Here is a 14998-nt window from a genome sequence, read left to right as displayed (position 1 = left end):
ATAAAACAATCTTGAAATAGTACAACTTCTCTATTCTTTAGAAGTCTAAGTAGAGGAACCTCCTGTGTCTCATACTCACCACTCAATCAGGTTGAGATCCTGCAGCTTTCAAAGGTAAATTTTGTGCGTTTCCTTTGTACTTTTTTGTTTTGCTGTCATACAGTGTAGAAGCAATAAAGGTGTCACTCTATGTATAATGTAGCACATAAAAACTGTGAATTTAGTGATGCAAAACAAGAAAACAGAGATGCAAACAGTCATGAAAATGAACATGCAAACAGTGACAGTTTACTGCTGTCCAACCAGTAAGTTTCTCCCTCTCTTCCCTTCTATACAAATTTCACATGTCATGTCATTTTACTCTCCCCAGCCCAAAATACCTGTTTGGTTAGTCCACAGATACTTTTGGAACTGAAATCTTGTATTTGAAGGTTTTCTCTCTGACTTTTTAGGCATTACTGTGACTGAATTTGATCAACTCTGCACACTTTATGTGCATTGCAATGACTGAACCGAAAAGGTTTTGGCTAACTTGAAGGATAAAAACTCATTTACAGAAACAAACAGTCCTGATTGTCTGCTCGTACGTAAAAAATCTAAAAAGCCACAAGCAGAACAGACTAATATGAGCTACATGACATATTTCCATCCAGCCTGAAGGATACCTTCATATAACTGATTAGATGTATAGGTTAAAAAGTTATGGAGTGAGTTATCCTATGACCAGCTTCTGTAATATTACACTGTAGAAAATATTGCTCAGTAGGCCCAAGTGGACGAGATAAGACTTGTATCTGTACCAGTTTTGTTTGAGTATCTCTTGTAGTTTACGTTCAGATTTGCATTTATTCATGTGGGAGACACTTTTATCCAAAGTGAGGTACAAATGAGGTACATGGAAAAGTTCAACCCTACATGCTTTTCACAGTCTGGACAGTGAAAAACAGGAAATTGCTGCAGTGACTGAGTGACAGCTTAACAAGATCTGCAAAACTTTGAGGGTGTTAACCAACAGCTTTTACAGATATGGACATGATGAAACCAAATATCAACTTCATATTAATAACAGGAAAGGTGGGTCATATCTTACAATTACAAGTTGTTATCTGTTCAGAATAAGATTTAGATCAACAGGCAGCTAATGTGCATCATTAAGAGAAAAATAAGTTAACAGCAATGTCCCGACATGTCAGTGACATCAATCAATCAATCAATCAATCTTTATTTATATAGCGCCATATCACAACAGAAGTCATCTCAAGGCACTTTTCACATAGAGCAGGTCAAGACCGTACTCTTTAATTTACAGAGACCCAACAATTCCCCCATGAGCAAGCACTTGGCGACAGCGGTAAGGAAAAACTCCCCTTTAACGGGTAGAAACCTCAAGCAGACCCCGGCTCTTGGTGGGCGGCCATCTGCTTTGACCGGTTGGGTTGAGAGAGAGAAAGAGAGAGGGAAAGGGGGAGGGGGGACAGAAGAAAAACAATGACAACAACAAACAACAACAAGCACAAGCAGCAACAGCCAGGGAAGGATGCCATCAGGACTGTGAAGGACCGCGAAGGTTCGGCCCGGGAGTCAGGTTTTTCTGTGAGATGAGAAAGCACAAAAAACTCCGGGGAAGAAGCAAAGTTAGTGACATGCACTGATGTTACATGAATGCATACAGATGGAGAGGAGGAGGAGGAGAGAGGAGCTCAGTGCATCATGGGAAGTCCCCCAGTAGTCTAGGCCTATAGCAGCATAACTAAGGGCTGATCCAAGGCGAGCCTGGTCGGCCCTAACTATAAGCTTTATCAAAAAGGAAAGTTTTAAGCCTACTCTTAAACATAGAGAGGGTGTCTGCACCCCGGACTGAATCCGGTAGATGGTTCCATAGAAGAGGAGCCTGATAGCTGAAGGCTCTGCCTCCCATTCTACTTTTAAAGACTGTAGGGACCACCAGTAAGCCTGCATACTGGGAGCGCAGTGTTCTAGTGGGATAATACGGTATTATGAGCTCTTCAAGATATGATGGTGCCTGACCATTAAGGGCTTTGTAAGTTATATATCTAGAAAATATTGTCTAAGGTTTTTATTAAAAGTTGTTCTTTATGTTATGTCTTCAACAGCCTCTTTGGTAACAGCTAAGGCTATTAAAAAGAGTTGGTTGTGATGTGATAATATGTCTATTGATGAAAGGTTTCCTACTAGCAACAGTATAGAGATGCTATGTCACCCATAAGTTATGATGAACAGCATCTGTGTTTATCAGTCCTTTATGAAACTTATAACATTTATTCTAAATAGTAATATATGGATAGTGTTAGTAAGACATGGTGAATGTATCAGTACACATTCTACTCTACTCTTTTTAAACTTACCTGTCAGGGTTTATTAATGATTGTTAATAACCTGTGTATCTTGAATGTCATTTTGTATCAGAATCAAAACATTTGTAACAGTTTTTAGCAGTTTCAGCTTGTTGTGTGTGACACTATTGCTACTGAGTAAAGTTAACATAATGTTGTATTGGTGCGATATTGAACCAAACTGGGTAAAATTTTGCCACAGTGATGTTTAGTGTGTAAAATCAATCTTATAAAAGTTGTTAAGCAACATAACTTAAGACAGGAGAAGATGATTGTTGAAAATGATCATCTTGATGATCATTTGAATGATGAATGATTATTAGATGCTAAAAAACCATGTGAAATGTGAGAAATAAAGCATGAGATATATACTGATATACAGCTGGGGAACAGGAGATGTGTATCTGTGTCTGTGTGTGTGTGCGTGTCTGTCAAAGGCTACTTTTGGGGACAAATTTCAGATTAATTTTATTTTGAAGTCTGATTAACCAAACTCTGAATGGCACAAAATACTAACGACTCATTCATTACTTATCAGCTACTCTGCAGCTCTCCTCGGCTTTACGGAGCTTTATAGAGAGTTTCAGCTCATTGTTTATCTGTCACCCTCTTGGTTCACTCTCTGCACTCTTATAGCTTCATTTTCAGCAACAGCAGGCAGCTGTTTTCAGAGAAAAAGCTCTAAAAACCCACTGTACACTACCTGCTCAGCACCAACAGACAGTTCGCTGTAGACTAGCTGGTGAACATAGTGGAGCATTTAGCAGCTAAAGATCCAGATATTTCCCTCAGGAGTTGGTAGAGAACAAAAACAGAGCTAAAAGAGAGTGAATATTGGACTTACATTCACCAGGTGAATGAGACTAACCTTTGTCCTAATGTTCATGTCTTTTTAATTGCTCCTGCATGCTTTATAGCAAGAATGCCAATAAAACAATCTTGAAATAGTACAACTTCTCTCTTCTTTAGAAGTCTAAGTAGAGGAACCTCCTGTGTCTCATACTCACCACTCAATCAGGTTGAGATCCTGCAGCTTTTAAAAGTAAATTTTGTGTGTTTCCTTTGTACTTTTTTGTTTTACTGTCATACAGTGTAGAAGCAATAATGGTGTCACTCTATGTATAATGTAGCACATAAAAACTGTGAATTTAGTGATGCAAAACAAGAAAACCAACATGCAAACAGTGACAGTTTACTGCTGTCCAACCAGTAAGTTTCTCCCTCTCTTCCCTTCTATACAAATTTGACATGTGAGAAAAACAAGTATTTGTGTGTCATAAAATATACAGTAAAATATACAGTATTTTCAATAATAAAACTGTGGGAAAGTAAGACGAGTAGAAATAGAGAAGTGATGAAAGCTGAGTTTTGTAAGATTTTCATTTGAAATGTTGAAATTTTTCTGAGTTACTTTCACAACAAAGTCCAAACTCTCAAAGGAAGATAAAACCACAACCCTGTATGTGACATCTTTGAGGATGTTACATATCCTGTGTGGTTTTGGCCAATCGGAGAGTGATGTGATCTGAGACCAGTTAATTACAAATGTGTTTCAGTGCTTTCACTCACCATATTTACTGTAGACTGTTTGGATGCAGACGACCAAACATCAACCTCTGTGTAGGGAACTCATCCAGGTGTGGTCTTGCAGCTTTCAAGGTAAATTTTGTGAGATTTTTCACTTGTGTATGTAGATATAATATATATAATGGTGTCACTCTATGTATAATGTAGCACATAAAAACTGTGAATTTGGTGATGCAAAACAAGGAAAACAGAGATGCAAACAGTCATGGAAACCAACATGCAAACAGTGACAGTTTACTGCTGTCCAACCAGTAAGATTCTCCCTCTCTTCCCTTCTATATAAATTTGACATGTGAGAAAAACAAGTATTTGTGTGTCATAAAATATACAGTAAAATATACAGCATTTTGAATAATAAAACTGAGGGAAAGTAAGACACATAATATAGAAACATAGAAACAGGGACGAATGAGAATAAATGTAGTGGCACTGCCTAGAAATGTCTTCCAGGAATTCCTGGAAGACATTTCTAAGCAGTGCGTTTTATATTTTCATTGGAAATATTCACATGAAGTTACTTTCATGACAAAGTTCAAACTCTCAAAGGAAGATAAAACCACAACCCTGTATGTGACATCTTTGAGGATGTTACATATCCTGTGTTGTTTTGGCCAATCAGAGAGTGATGTGATCTGAGATCAGTTGATTACAGATGTGTTTCAGTGCTCTCACTCACCATATTTACTGTAGACTGTTTGGATGCAGAGGACCAAACATCAACCTCTGTGTAGGGAACTCATCCAGGTGTGGTCTTGCAGCTTTCCAGGTAAGTTTTGTGACATTTTTCACTTGTATATGTAGAGATTGTAAGAATGACATTAGAACTGCAAACAGTCATGATAATGAGTATGCAAACTGTGACAAGCAGACAGCTTTGGACTGTAGGTGTACAGAATACTGTGGTTAAACCAACAGTGTTTTATTTCATTTGCATTTTTTTCCCGTAAATACCATTTTGATGTGTAGAAGTTGTGTAACAAAGACAAAAAAAGGAGAGAAAATGACTAAAAAGATAATAACATTCAGAACTTTTCACTATTTTGAATGAAATAAAATTAGCTAAATAAAGAAGAATGAAGAAACAAATATTCATTATTATATTTCTGTATTTCTTGTATTTACTGTATGTTCTGAGCCAACATTGATCCACATAGAGATATTTATAGTGATATTTGCAGTTTTGATGACAGCTGAGATATAAAAGAGTTTCCTCTGCTGTGATGATATGAAAAGAAATAAAATAAGATAAAAAATAAAAGTCTAACAGAGGGATAGAGTTACACAAACCAAGATAGATTACAGTCAATTAATGATTCCATCCCATAAATGTTTCTTTTGTTTGTTTGTTTTAGTTGTTGGTTATTTTTGGTGTTTGGTACATTTTATCCTTTGTTGAGAGGAGACAGTAGATATAAATATAAAATATGCAGATGATTCATAAAATGGTTTGGTCAGACATGCAAACCTCCTTGTCCAAAATCAGAGAGCACAGAGTTATTCAACTGGTGGGATGTCAAGTGCAGAAGACAAACCATCCTAGACCAATGTCTCTGTACCTTAAATTACTGAAATAACTGTATGACATTCTGTAGTAATGACCTCACATCATCATGTAAAAATATTTATATACATCACAAGGACTTGTATTATATGACAAGTTATTTTTTGATGAAATATAGAACTTCAATGATTAGTCGATTATTCTCATTGCTACTTTATTGCTTTGTTTTTTCAAATTATTGTTTCAATCATTCTTCAAGCAAAAAGGCCAAATATTCTCTGGTTTCAGCTTTTTAAACATTATGATTTGCTCCTTTTCTTTGTCATATGCAACAGTACATTAAAAAATCTTTAGGCTTTGGATTGTTGGTGAGAAACAAATAGTAAGCTGAAGACATCCCCGCAGGCTAAAAGATATTGTGAGCGTAATTTTTTATTTTTTTACAGTGTATAAAACACTACATTTTATAAACACAAAGGTTAATCATTTAATCGGGAAAATAATCGGCAGCTTAATCAATGATGAAAATAATTGTTAATTGCAGGCCTGAAGAAATGTTATTAGGAGAAAATGTAACAAAGACACCTTTTTGTGGCTATAATATACACTGTATTTGTGTGAACATTTAATGATGTCACTTAACAATGTTATGTAGATATTAAAAAACTTCCATAAACTGATCTCTCATACAACAGGTTTCACTCTGAAGAAGAAGAAGATTTCTACATCAACAACACCTTACAGATGGAAAGCAATAATCACAGCAATGTCACATTCGACTATGATTATAACGACACCGACTACAAAGATTTTAAATTCATCTACAAGCATTTTTACGCGGCCGTCTTCTATATTTTTGATCCGCATGTGATAACATGCGTAATCATTAGTATCGGCATTCCTTTGACTCTAGTGGCCATCTACTCTCTTTATTCTCAGGTGAGTACTTTATGACTAAGATTTATTAATTTTAGGTCATGTTTCTGTCATACAGTCTGTCTGTAAAGAATCTTCATCCTGTTACAAACCTGGCTCAGGGCTTGCAACAAAGGAGAGAGTCCACACACTGATGAACGGTGCAAAACGATATTTATTTAACTAAACATAACAATTCATACTTAAATATGGGAATGTTAGGCATCAGTGGTGTAAAATGGGTGTGTGGATGCATGAAATGTTGGCTGTAAAAGTAAAGAAACACAAGTTCAACACAAACTAATCTAAAGTGAAAGCCATGTGGACGGGGTGCTGCTGTTCAGCTGAAAAGAAAGAGAGAGACTCCTGGGCCAGCAGTCCTTTTATATCCTTTGGGCCACTCCCTCCTCAGGTGCAGCTGATCAGCTATGACAGACCTCTTGGCCTACCCCTCCTGGAAGAAAATAACAAGAGTGTAACTGGAGAGAACTAGAGGCAGATAAATAAAGAGAGAAAGAGAGAAAGAAAGCAAGAGAGAAAGAGAGAAAAAGAGAGAGGGCTGTCACAATCCTGCGTGGGGGCTGGAAGGAAGTCTTGTAATGACCTATAAATTTAAGCTACTTGAACCTTAAACACATGCAGTTAACATGTGTAGCTCCATTCCAGCTTCTCTTAAGGTGAAGTTAACAGCATCATTAACTTGTAGAGAAGAAATTGTCATCAGGTTTATCAGAATTTTTCACTCCGCTCCCATCTGGTTGCAAATAAAGGACAAAAAAGCAGTTTTAAATTCCATTGCAGACTAATCATCAGATTACGATATATATATAAGATATATATATAAGTGCTTGAAATCGTTGTATGTATGTGTATGTATGCATCTATATGTCTATGTTTTAGAGGCACATATAATGCACAGTTTAACCAAATATCCTCATGAGGACAATCAATATCTATCACTCTGTCTTTAGCATGCTAACACGCTAAACTAAGATGGTCATTGTCATTGTGAGCATATTAGCATTTAGCTCAATGGACCCCTGTGCCTAAGTACAGCCTCACAGAGCAGTTAGCATAGCTGTAGACTCTTGTTGTTGTTGAGTCTTGTAACATTGATTGGCCAATGTGTCATATATGTCACTACGCAGAATTCAATCCACTTGTATTTTTGCACATTTTGTGCAAAGGTTCTAAATGAAAATTGAAAAAAAAAAGGAAATGTTTCCAGCTGCTTTGTTTATTTCTACCTTGTTTATTTCTTGCAGGTGCAAAATAACAATGTTGCTCCAATCTTCATCATCAACCTCCTCATCTCTGACATCATTCAGTTCTGCTGCATGATCGTCTTAGTGGCAAAACCTGACTGGAAGATCTTTGTAATCTTCTTTTATATTCACCTCTTTAGTGTGCTGGTCAGTGTTGGCTTCATGGTCTGTATCGCCCTGGAAAGGTAGCTATCTGTCTATCCTGTATGTTTTTAGCTACTTCCATGTGTATGACCATTATATTACCATATAAATCTGAAGCTCCTCAAAGTCAGGAACATTCTGTATCTGATGGTAGACTGTGTATCTTGTGTTTCAGGTATTTGGTCATCGCATGGCCACTGTGGTACCACGTCAGAAGAACCATCAAGATCTCTCTTGTTGTCTGTGTTGTGGTCTGGACCCTTCCTCTTGTTTTACTCCTTCTTGTCTATTTCTGGTTTGAGTTTGATGAGTCATTCATCATTTTCGCCGTCTTCCTCCTCATTCCTTTCCCGCTGCTCATATTCTTCCTGGGTGGGACCCTCAAATCACTGTCTGCTGCCATCTCGGTCTCCTCTGATGAAAAACGACGAATTGTGGGAATTTTGGTCCTGGTGCTGCTCATCTACACACTGCTGTTTCTACCCAACATCATCTGGTACCTGGTAGAAGAAGCCAGATATAATGATACCTTCACCTACCTGACTTTCATGCTTTTTAAGTTCAGTCCTCTTGCAGACTTGATTCTGTATGTTTTAATTAGGAAAGGGGTCATAGACAAGCTTTTGGCCTCTCTGTGTTGTTGCAGAATGGACAGTGATGATAACAGCATATCATCAGTATGAAAGACAAAAACATGTACACAGTCAGCTCCATGCAGGCAGAGAAAGAGGGAGAAAGAAAAGGGAGAAAACAGATGTTAACTGTAATGTGTCTGAATGTTAACTAAAATACACTTAAACTAGCAAACAAAAAATAAATAAAGTGTTTGCTGTATGACAAAAAAAACTACTAAGACTGTTTGTTGTCAGCCAGTGGTGTGACCATCACAAGTAGATGAAAAGGAAACATTGTTTTGATTATGTTGTGAGAGAAGTGGTTAGTGGGAAATGTTTGTCCATGCAGGTTAACTTTTTCTGGTTCACTGTTAGGGCTTCAACAAATGTGCATTAAGTTGATGTCTCTCATTAATTATCCTTTGAAGGGGACATTACATGCTTTTTGTGTTTTTCTGTCATTTATATTCATAATTTAAGTCTGCCAAGGGGCAGCTTCCTGGAGCTGGCCAATCAGAACAGAGTAGGCTCATGAAGGAGGATCTTAAAGAGACAGGAGCTAAAACGACCTGTTTCAGACAGAGGCTGAACTGAGGGGCTGCATAAAGGGGCAGTATTAGATAAATAAGGAGTTTTTTGAACTGTAAGTCATGAAAAATATTCCAGTAGAGCCCCAGAATAAAAATATAGACCTGGAAATGTGCATGTTATGTCCCCTTCAATCAAAGAAGGAAACCAGATATTACTTGTTGATCAACTGAGCTGTTCAACACCATGATCACCCTGTTATTATAGCTGCCACTCTGTCTTATTTCTACAGGGAGAGCATCAAGTCTATAGACTTTCTTCTTCTTTAGCCTCTCATACACATTATAATATGTTAGTTTTTCCTACTTATAACTATGTATGTCTATTATTGTGTGTGGGGGGTATTTTTATGCATAAAAGTTAAACAACATATGATTTATTTCTTTTTATTTAATATAAGTTATATTTTGGGGGGTTTTGTGGTCGGCATGCTATGGCTTGGCAATACTGATAACATCTTATATTATTATACACAGTACTTTTATAAGAAATTGTAAATTTTCTGGAAAATTCTATAAAATTATGTTTCTAGACAAAAATGAGAATGTTTCCTTTTTACTAATTATGTGAATTAAACCCTACAAATCAACAAAATATCTGCTGATTGTTTCTTGTGTATATCATCATATAGCACAACTCTACTGTTGTGTAATACCATGGAGGCATTTTGCTTTTTTTCAAATTACCAACGTATGTTTATTCATGTTATGTTCTCATACTTTTTTAGATAATAATGTGGAGCAGAAATTATATCATATTTTTCACCATAAGTTACAGTAGTGAGGCCTACTGTACATTTCCCCCTTCTATAACTTGTTGATTACCAACTGTTGCACTAATCAGCTGACACTGCAACAGCAGAGATCCAACAAAAACATATTTCCCAGAATCTCCTTAAATACTTTGACTTTCTGCAGGGTGACACTTTTTAAGAAAAATATGCATTTTCAGAAGATAACGTATGATTGCTAAGAGCTTAAGGTTACTACTTGATAAGTTGTATAGTGTACACAAAAGATGATAAATTATAGTAGTTGTAATGTATTTAATCATATGTGATTAAAGAACAGTTTAAAAAACAAGTATTGAATCATTTCAACTCCATTCAGAGCACACATCTGTCATTTTACTCTCCCCAGCCCAAAATACCTGTTTGATTAGTCCACAGATACCTTTGGAACTGAAATCGTGTATGTTAAAGTTTTCTCTCTGACTTTTTAGACATTACTGTGACTGAATTTCTCTGCACACTTTATGTGCATTGCAATGGCACAACTGAAAAACTTTTGGCTAACCTGAAGGATAAAAACTCATTTAGAGCATCAAACAGTCCTGATTGTCTGCTCATATGAAAAAAAAAAACAACTAAAAAGCCACAAGCAGAACAGACTAATGTGAGCTACATGACATATTTCCATCCAGCCTGAAGGATACCTTCATATAACTGATTAGATGTATAGGTTAAATGGCTATGGAGTGAGTTATCCTAAGTGATGTACAAATAAGGTACATGGAAAAGTTCAGCCCTAAAAAGGCAGCTGTCTCATGCCATTGTTAAAGTGTATGCAGCAGCTGTTTCCTCCTGAGAGTTTTGGCTATAGACCTGTCTCTGCCCCCCAGTGGAATGTGCCGGTGGTGCACGAGGCCCTAGTGAGTGATCCCTATGAGCCTCTGGAGCGCTCCTCTCTGAAGGCGTTGTCATTCAAAACAGCTTTGCCGCTTGGGCTGACCTCAGCTATGAGAGTGAGCGAACTGTGCGCCCTGTCGGTTCACCTTAGCTGTTTCGTGGTGACCACAGCGGGACTGCTCTCAGACCGCCTGACTGATTTTTATAACTATCAGATTTATAGTTTCTAACCCTCTGACACTGCAGAGATCCAACAGGACACTCATACAAGTCAAGAGGTTATTTTGAAGGCCATGATCCTGTAAAAGGCCACAAGGCTGCTAAATGTCAGTTTTATTCCTTTTCAGTGTCTAATACAGATATCCAGCGTCCATTGTTGGCTTTCATCGTACTCTTCCAATATCAAACTAACAAATGGCAGTTTTTGCTCTGAGTAAAATATTGTGAGGTTTATTTGAGTGATATTCCTGTCTGTTAACATCAGTGTTGAGCTGAATATTAAAAGAAAACACAAGAATTTAACTTAGATATGACAAAAATTAATTATCATCTATTATGCATGCTATTGTTATGCTAATACGTATCAAACCTGCTTTGACCCCTGAACTGAAATAGCTCGCTGTAATCATTCCTCCTGTTCACACTGACCATTAGAAGATCCCTTCCTAATGTGCTTTCAATGTAAGTAATGGGGGACAAAATCCACAGTCATTGATTTCTGCACGTGTTTTTTTGGATTCAAATGTTTATCTGAACCTACAGAGAGGTGCCAGCCATCCAAATTAATCAAATCAAGTGGATATCTTCATTTTAATATAAAGTTCCCTTGTTGTGTTTCCCTAGACTTTGTTTCCCTTATGCTAAATAACTCTGACGTCCAGGACCAGATGTATAAGTCTAAAATACAGAACTTTTTTACAGTGGTGTGATGAACATCATCTCACCCTCAACACAAAAAGTTGGACTCTTTCAAGTACCTGGGCATCCACATGGATAATAAACCAGTATGAAATGTATCTGTCAGAGACGTGAACTGACTGATCTAGAGCACTCAGGGAGCAGAACTATGCACTCTAAAGCGGTTAGAGACTTTAATCATCCAATGTAGAGCCTGCATGGAGTGAAAACATGCCCTTTGAGGCAGTCATAGATATAAACTGTCATATCTAGAGTGCACACGGAGCATAACTGTGCGCTCTAAAGTGGTCATAGACATAATGCAGAAGAGGAGTGAGATGGTTAGGGTTAGGGTAAGAATATCAGGGTCAGAGCCAATCAGAGGCACAGTAGGGGCGGGTCTTCACAGAAGAGGGGTGGGAACAAAAATAACACAAACTGGAAAATTGTTTGAACTCACCTCCTGGTTCTTTAGTCCAAAACTACGGTGGCCCCTATGGACAAAGCATATACAAAGCACAAACAATAAGAAGAACATGCTCCAAATCCTCCTAGCAGCCTGGAGCACTTCAGGTGTAGCGATTAGCTTTGTAGCATTTTTCTTGTTTCATGTGTTTTTCCTTTTTTATATGTATTTTGGTATTTGTGGCATTTCTTGATTTGGAAAATGCTTTTTTATTAATGTTTGTGCATTCACTCTTGTATGTGCTTTGTCCTCAGGGGCCACCGTACAAAACTCTTTCTAATGAATCAGGAGTCAAACCTGTTATTGTTGTTAATTTGGAGATGAGTGGATGAAGCCAGTGCAGCACTGCACCATCAGCAATGTGGCTTGGCAGCTTGCCAGTTATTCCATATGTAGGAGATTATACAGATGTTTTTATGTTTGGCCACTAGATGGTAGCATGAAACATGAAATGACACAGTGGTTGCATGAGTCAGTGCTGAAACATCAATGTTGAGGTGCAGATAAAATGAAGATCACACTCAATGACGGGAGTTCATCAATTTAAATATGACAAAAGTTACAATTATCACCAAACACATTTAATGTCACTTGAAACTTAACAAATTACAAGATAATCTTAAACTGGACTGATATACTGTATATGCTTGGGAGTATATTATTGTCAGAAAGAATATTCCTGTTGATGTCAGTTGTTTTCTGTCTTATTCTCTTTGTTTATTTTTACCAGGCTGTGACTCAAATGTAATGCTAATAAATGAGAAGCACAAACTGTTAAGTTTGGTCATAACATTTATATTGAAGAAGTTATGTGTTAATGTTTTTAGAAATGGAGATGTGTCAGCCTGCAGTTGTTTCTTCCAACCAACACTTTACAATACAGTACACAAAATTTAGCAAAGTTACTAAGGGTGTGCCTGAATACAAATACCTTATTCAGCAAAGCACAAATAGTGTTTTTTGTTTGTTTGTTTCTTATGAATATTTGTTTCATACAAATATTTCAAAACTATTTGTTTTCGGGAAGAGAAAAAACATGTCAAATATCAGCGTGCAGGTCAGTTACATCACTAGTGCCATCGTCCCGTTTTCGCTTCCCCAAAGTTGTAAATGGAACCACGTTCCAGCTAGTTGTACTAATGTACTTTACATATTCATGTCTGTCTACTTTTTCCTCTCTTCCATAGTATCAGGAACCTACTGCATGTTATCACTCACCATATTTACTGTAGACTGTTTGGATGCAGACGACCAAACATCAAACATGGTGTAGGGAACTCATCCAGGTGTGGTCTTGCAACTTTCAAGGTAAATTTTGTGACATTATTTTTGACTTAAGAAGGAAGGGAGTGTAAAAATGACATTAGAACTGCAAACAGTCATGATAATGAGTATGCAAACTGTGACAAGCAGACAGCTTTAGACTGTAGGTGTACAGAATACTGTGGTTAAACCAACTGTGTTTTATTTCATTTGCATTTTTTTCACCTAAGTGTAATTTTGATGTGGTTGTGGTTTCATCTTCTCTTTGAGAGTTTGAATTTTGTCATTAAAGTAACTCAGAAAATTTTGAACATTTCAAATGAAAATATTATAAAACTCAGCTTTGCATACATAGTTGTTTGTTGTTTATTTTTTGGTGTTTAGTACATTTTATCCTTTTTTGAGAGGAGACAATAGAGTCAGACAGGAAATGAGGAGAGAGAGAGAGAGATGGGGATGACATCTAAGATCTGCTGGAATCAAACTGGAAACAAATGTTACAATTTTGTGGTATGAGTCTTAACCAGTACGCTACAGGGATGCCCAGTATGTTAGTGTTGTTAACCATGGTGAATGTACCAGCCTGCAGTTGTTTCCTCTAATTTATTTTCATGCTAACTCAAAAAGTTAGTCAGAGTGCACAATCTATAAACAAAATATAAAATATGTAGATGATTCAGCACAGAGAGCACAGAGTTATTCAACTGGTGGGATGTCAAGTGCAGAAGACAAACCATCCTAGACCAATGTCTCTGAAATTCTGTAGTAATGACCTCAAATCATCATGGAAAATTATTTATATATAGTACATCACAAGGTCTTGTATTATATGAAAAAATATCATTTGATGAAATATAGATCTGCAACGAATAGTCAATTATATTTGCTTTAAAAAAAGATGATAAATTAAAGTAGCTGTAATTTATTTAATTATAGGTGATTGAATAAAAAACAAGTATTGAGTCATTTCAACTCCATTCAGAGCACACTGTGACTGAATTTCATCAACTCTTCATGTGCTTTGCAATGACAAAAATCACTGCTGAAACCAAGCTTTTGCAGAAAATGGTGGTTTGTTCAGTTTGGGTTGGGAAAGACTTGTATAAGTAATAAAGCAGACACATGACTGTATGAAGGGAGAAAATAAATAAATAAATAAATAAATAGATACCTGAACCATAAATCCATTGTCTAATTTCATGTAATACTGAACCTAAATCAAAGCATTTTGCATTCTTCTACCTATTATAGCAAGAATGCCAATTAAACAATATTCACAAAGTACAACTTCTCTCTTCTTTAGAAGACTAAGTAGAGGAACCTCCTGTGTGTCATTCTCACCACATTACTGCAGATTGCAGAGGACAAAGCATTAAACTCTGGTGTAAGGAACTCATTCAGCTTGGGATCTGCAGCTTTCAAAGGTAAATTTTGTGTATTTTGTGTGTACTTTTTTGTTTTATCAACATCCAGTGTTGAGGCAATAATAGTGTCACTCTATGTTTAATGTAGCACATAAAATTGTAAATGTAGTGATACAAAACAAGGAAAACAGAGATGCAAACAGTCATGTAAATAAACATGCAAACAGTGACAGCTTACTGCTGTCCAACCAGTAAGTTTCTCCCTCTCTTCCCTTCTACACAAATTTGAAATGTGAGAAATACAAGTATCTGTCTGTGTCATAAACAAATAATATGAAAAACATGTGATGACAACACAGGAAATATACAGTATTTAATAAAACAAAAACAGGGAAGTAAAACGAATATAAACA

General features: G+C 36.7%; 1 protein-coding gene across 1 annotated transcript; it reads left to right on the top strand.

Annotated features, from left to right (window-relative positions):
- Nucleotides 1-6402: 6402 nt before the first annotated feature.
- LOC137197447 (mas-related G-protein coupled receptor member A4-like) lies at nt 6403-9205 on the top strand. The gene is made up of 3 exons (XM_067610858.1): nt 6403-7034; nt 7623-7807; nt 7942-9205. The coding sequence occupies exons 1-3, from the start codon at nt 7005-7007 to the stop codon at nt 8447-8449; spliced, it is 723 nt and encodes a 240-aa protein (XP_067466959.1). The 5' UTR covers nt 6403-7004; the 3' UTR covers nt 8450-9205.
- Nucleotides 9206-14998: the final 5793 nt, after the last annotated feature.

This window comes from Thunnus thynnus, chromosome 14 (assembly GCF_963924715.1).
Source record: "Thunnus thynnus chromosome 14, fThuThy2.1, whole genome shotgun sequence".
NCBI classification, from domain to species: domain Eukaryota; kingdom Metazoa; phylum Chordata; class Actinopteri; order Scombriformes; family Scombridae; genus Thunnus; species Thunnus thynnus.
Note: the sequence above shows the minus strand (reverse complement) of the source record. Positions and strands in the feature narration are given on the sequence as shown.

What these genes read in the sequence shown, in the direction of transcription:
- LOC137197447 (XM_067610858.1), top strand. Translation starts at nt 7,005, where the DNA reads ATGTGTAGCTCCATTCCAGCTTCTCTTAAG. An exon ending in CCATTCCAGCTTCTCTTAAG is followed by an intron (nt 7,035 to 7,622) that starts GTGAAGTTAACA and finishes TATTTCTTGCAG; the next exon opens with GTGCAAAATAACAATGTTGC. An exon ending in GTCTGTATCGCCCTGGAAAG is followed by an intron (nt 7,808 to 7,941) that starts GTAGCTATCTGT and finishes CTTGTGTTTCAG; the next exon opens with GTATTTGGTCATCGCATGGC.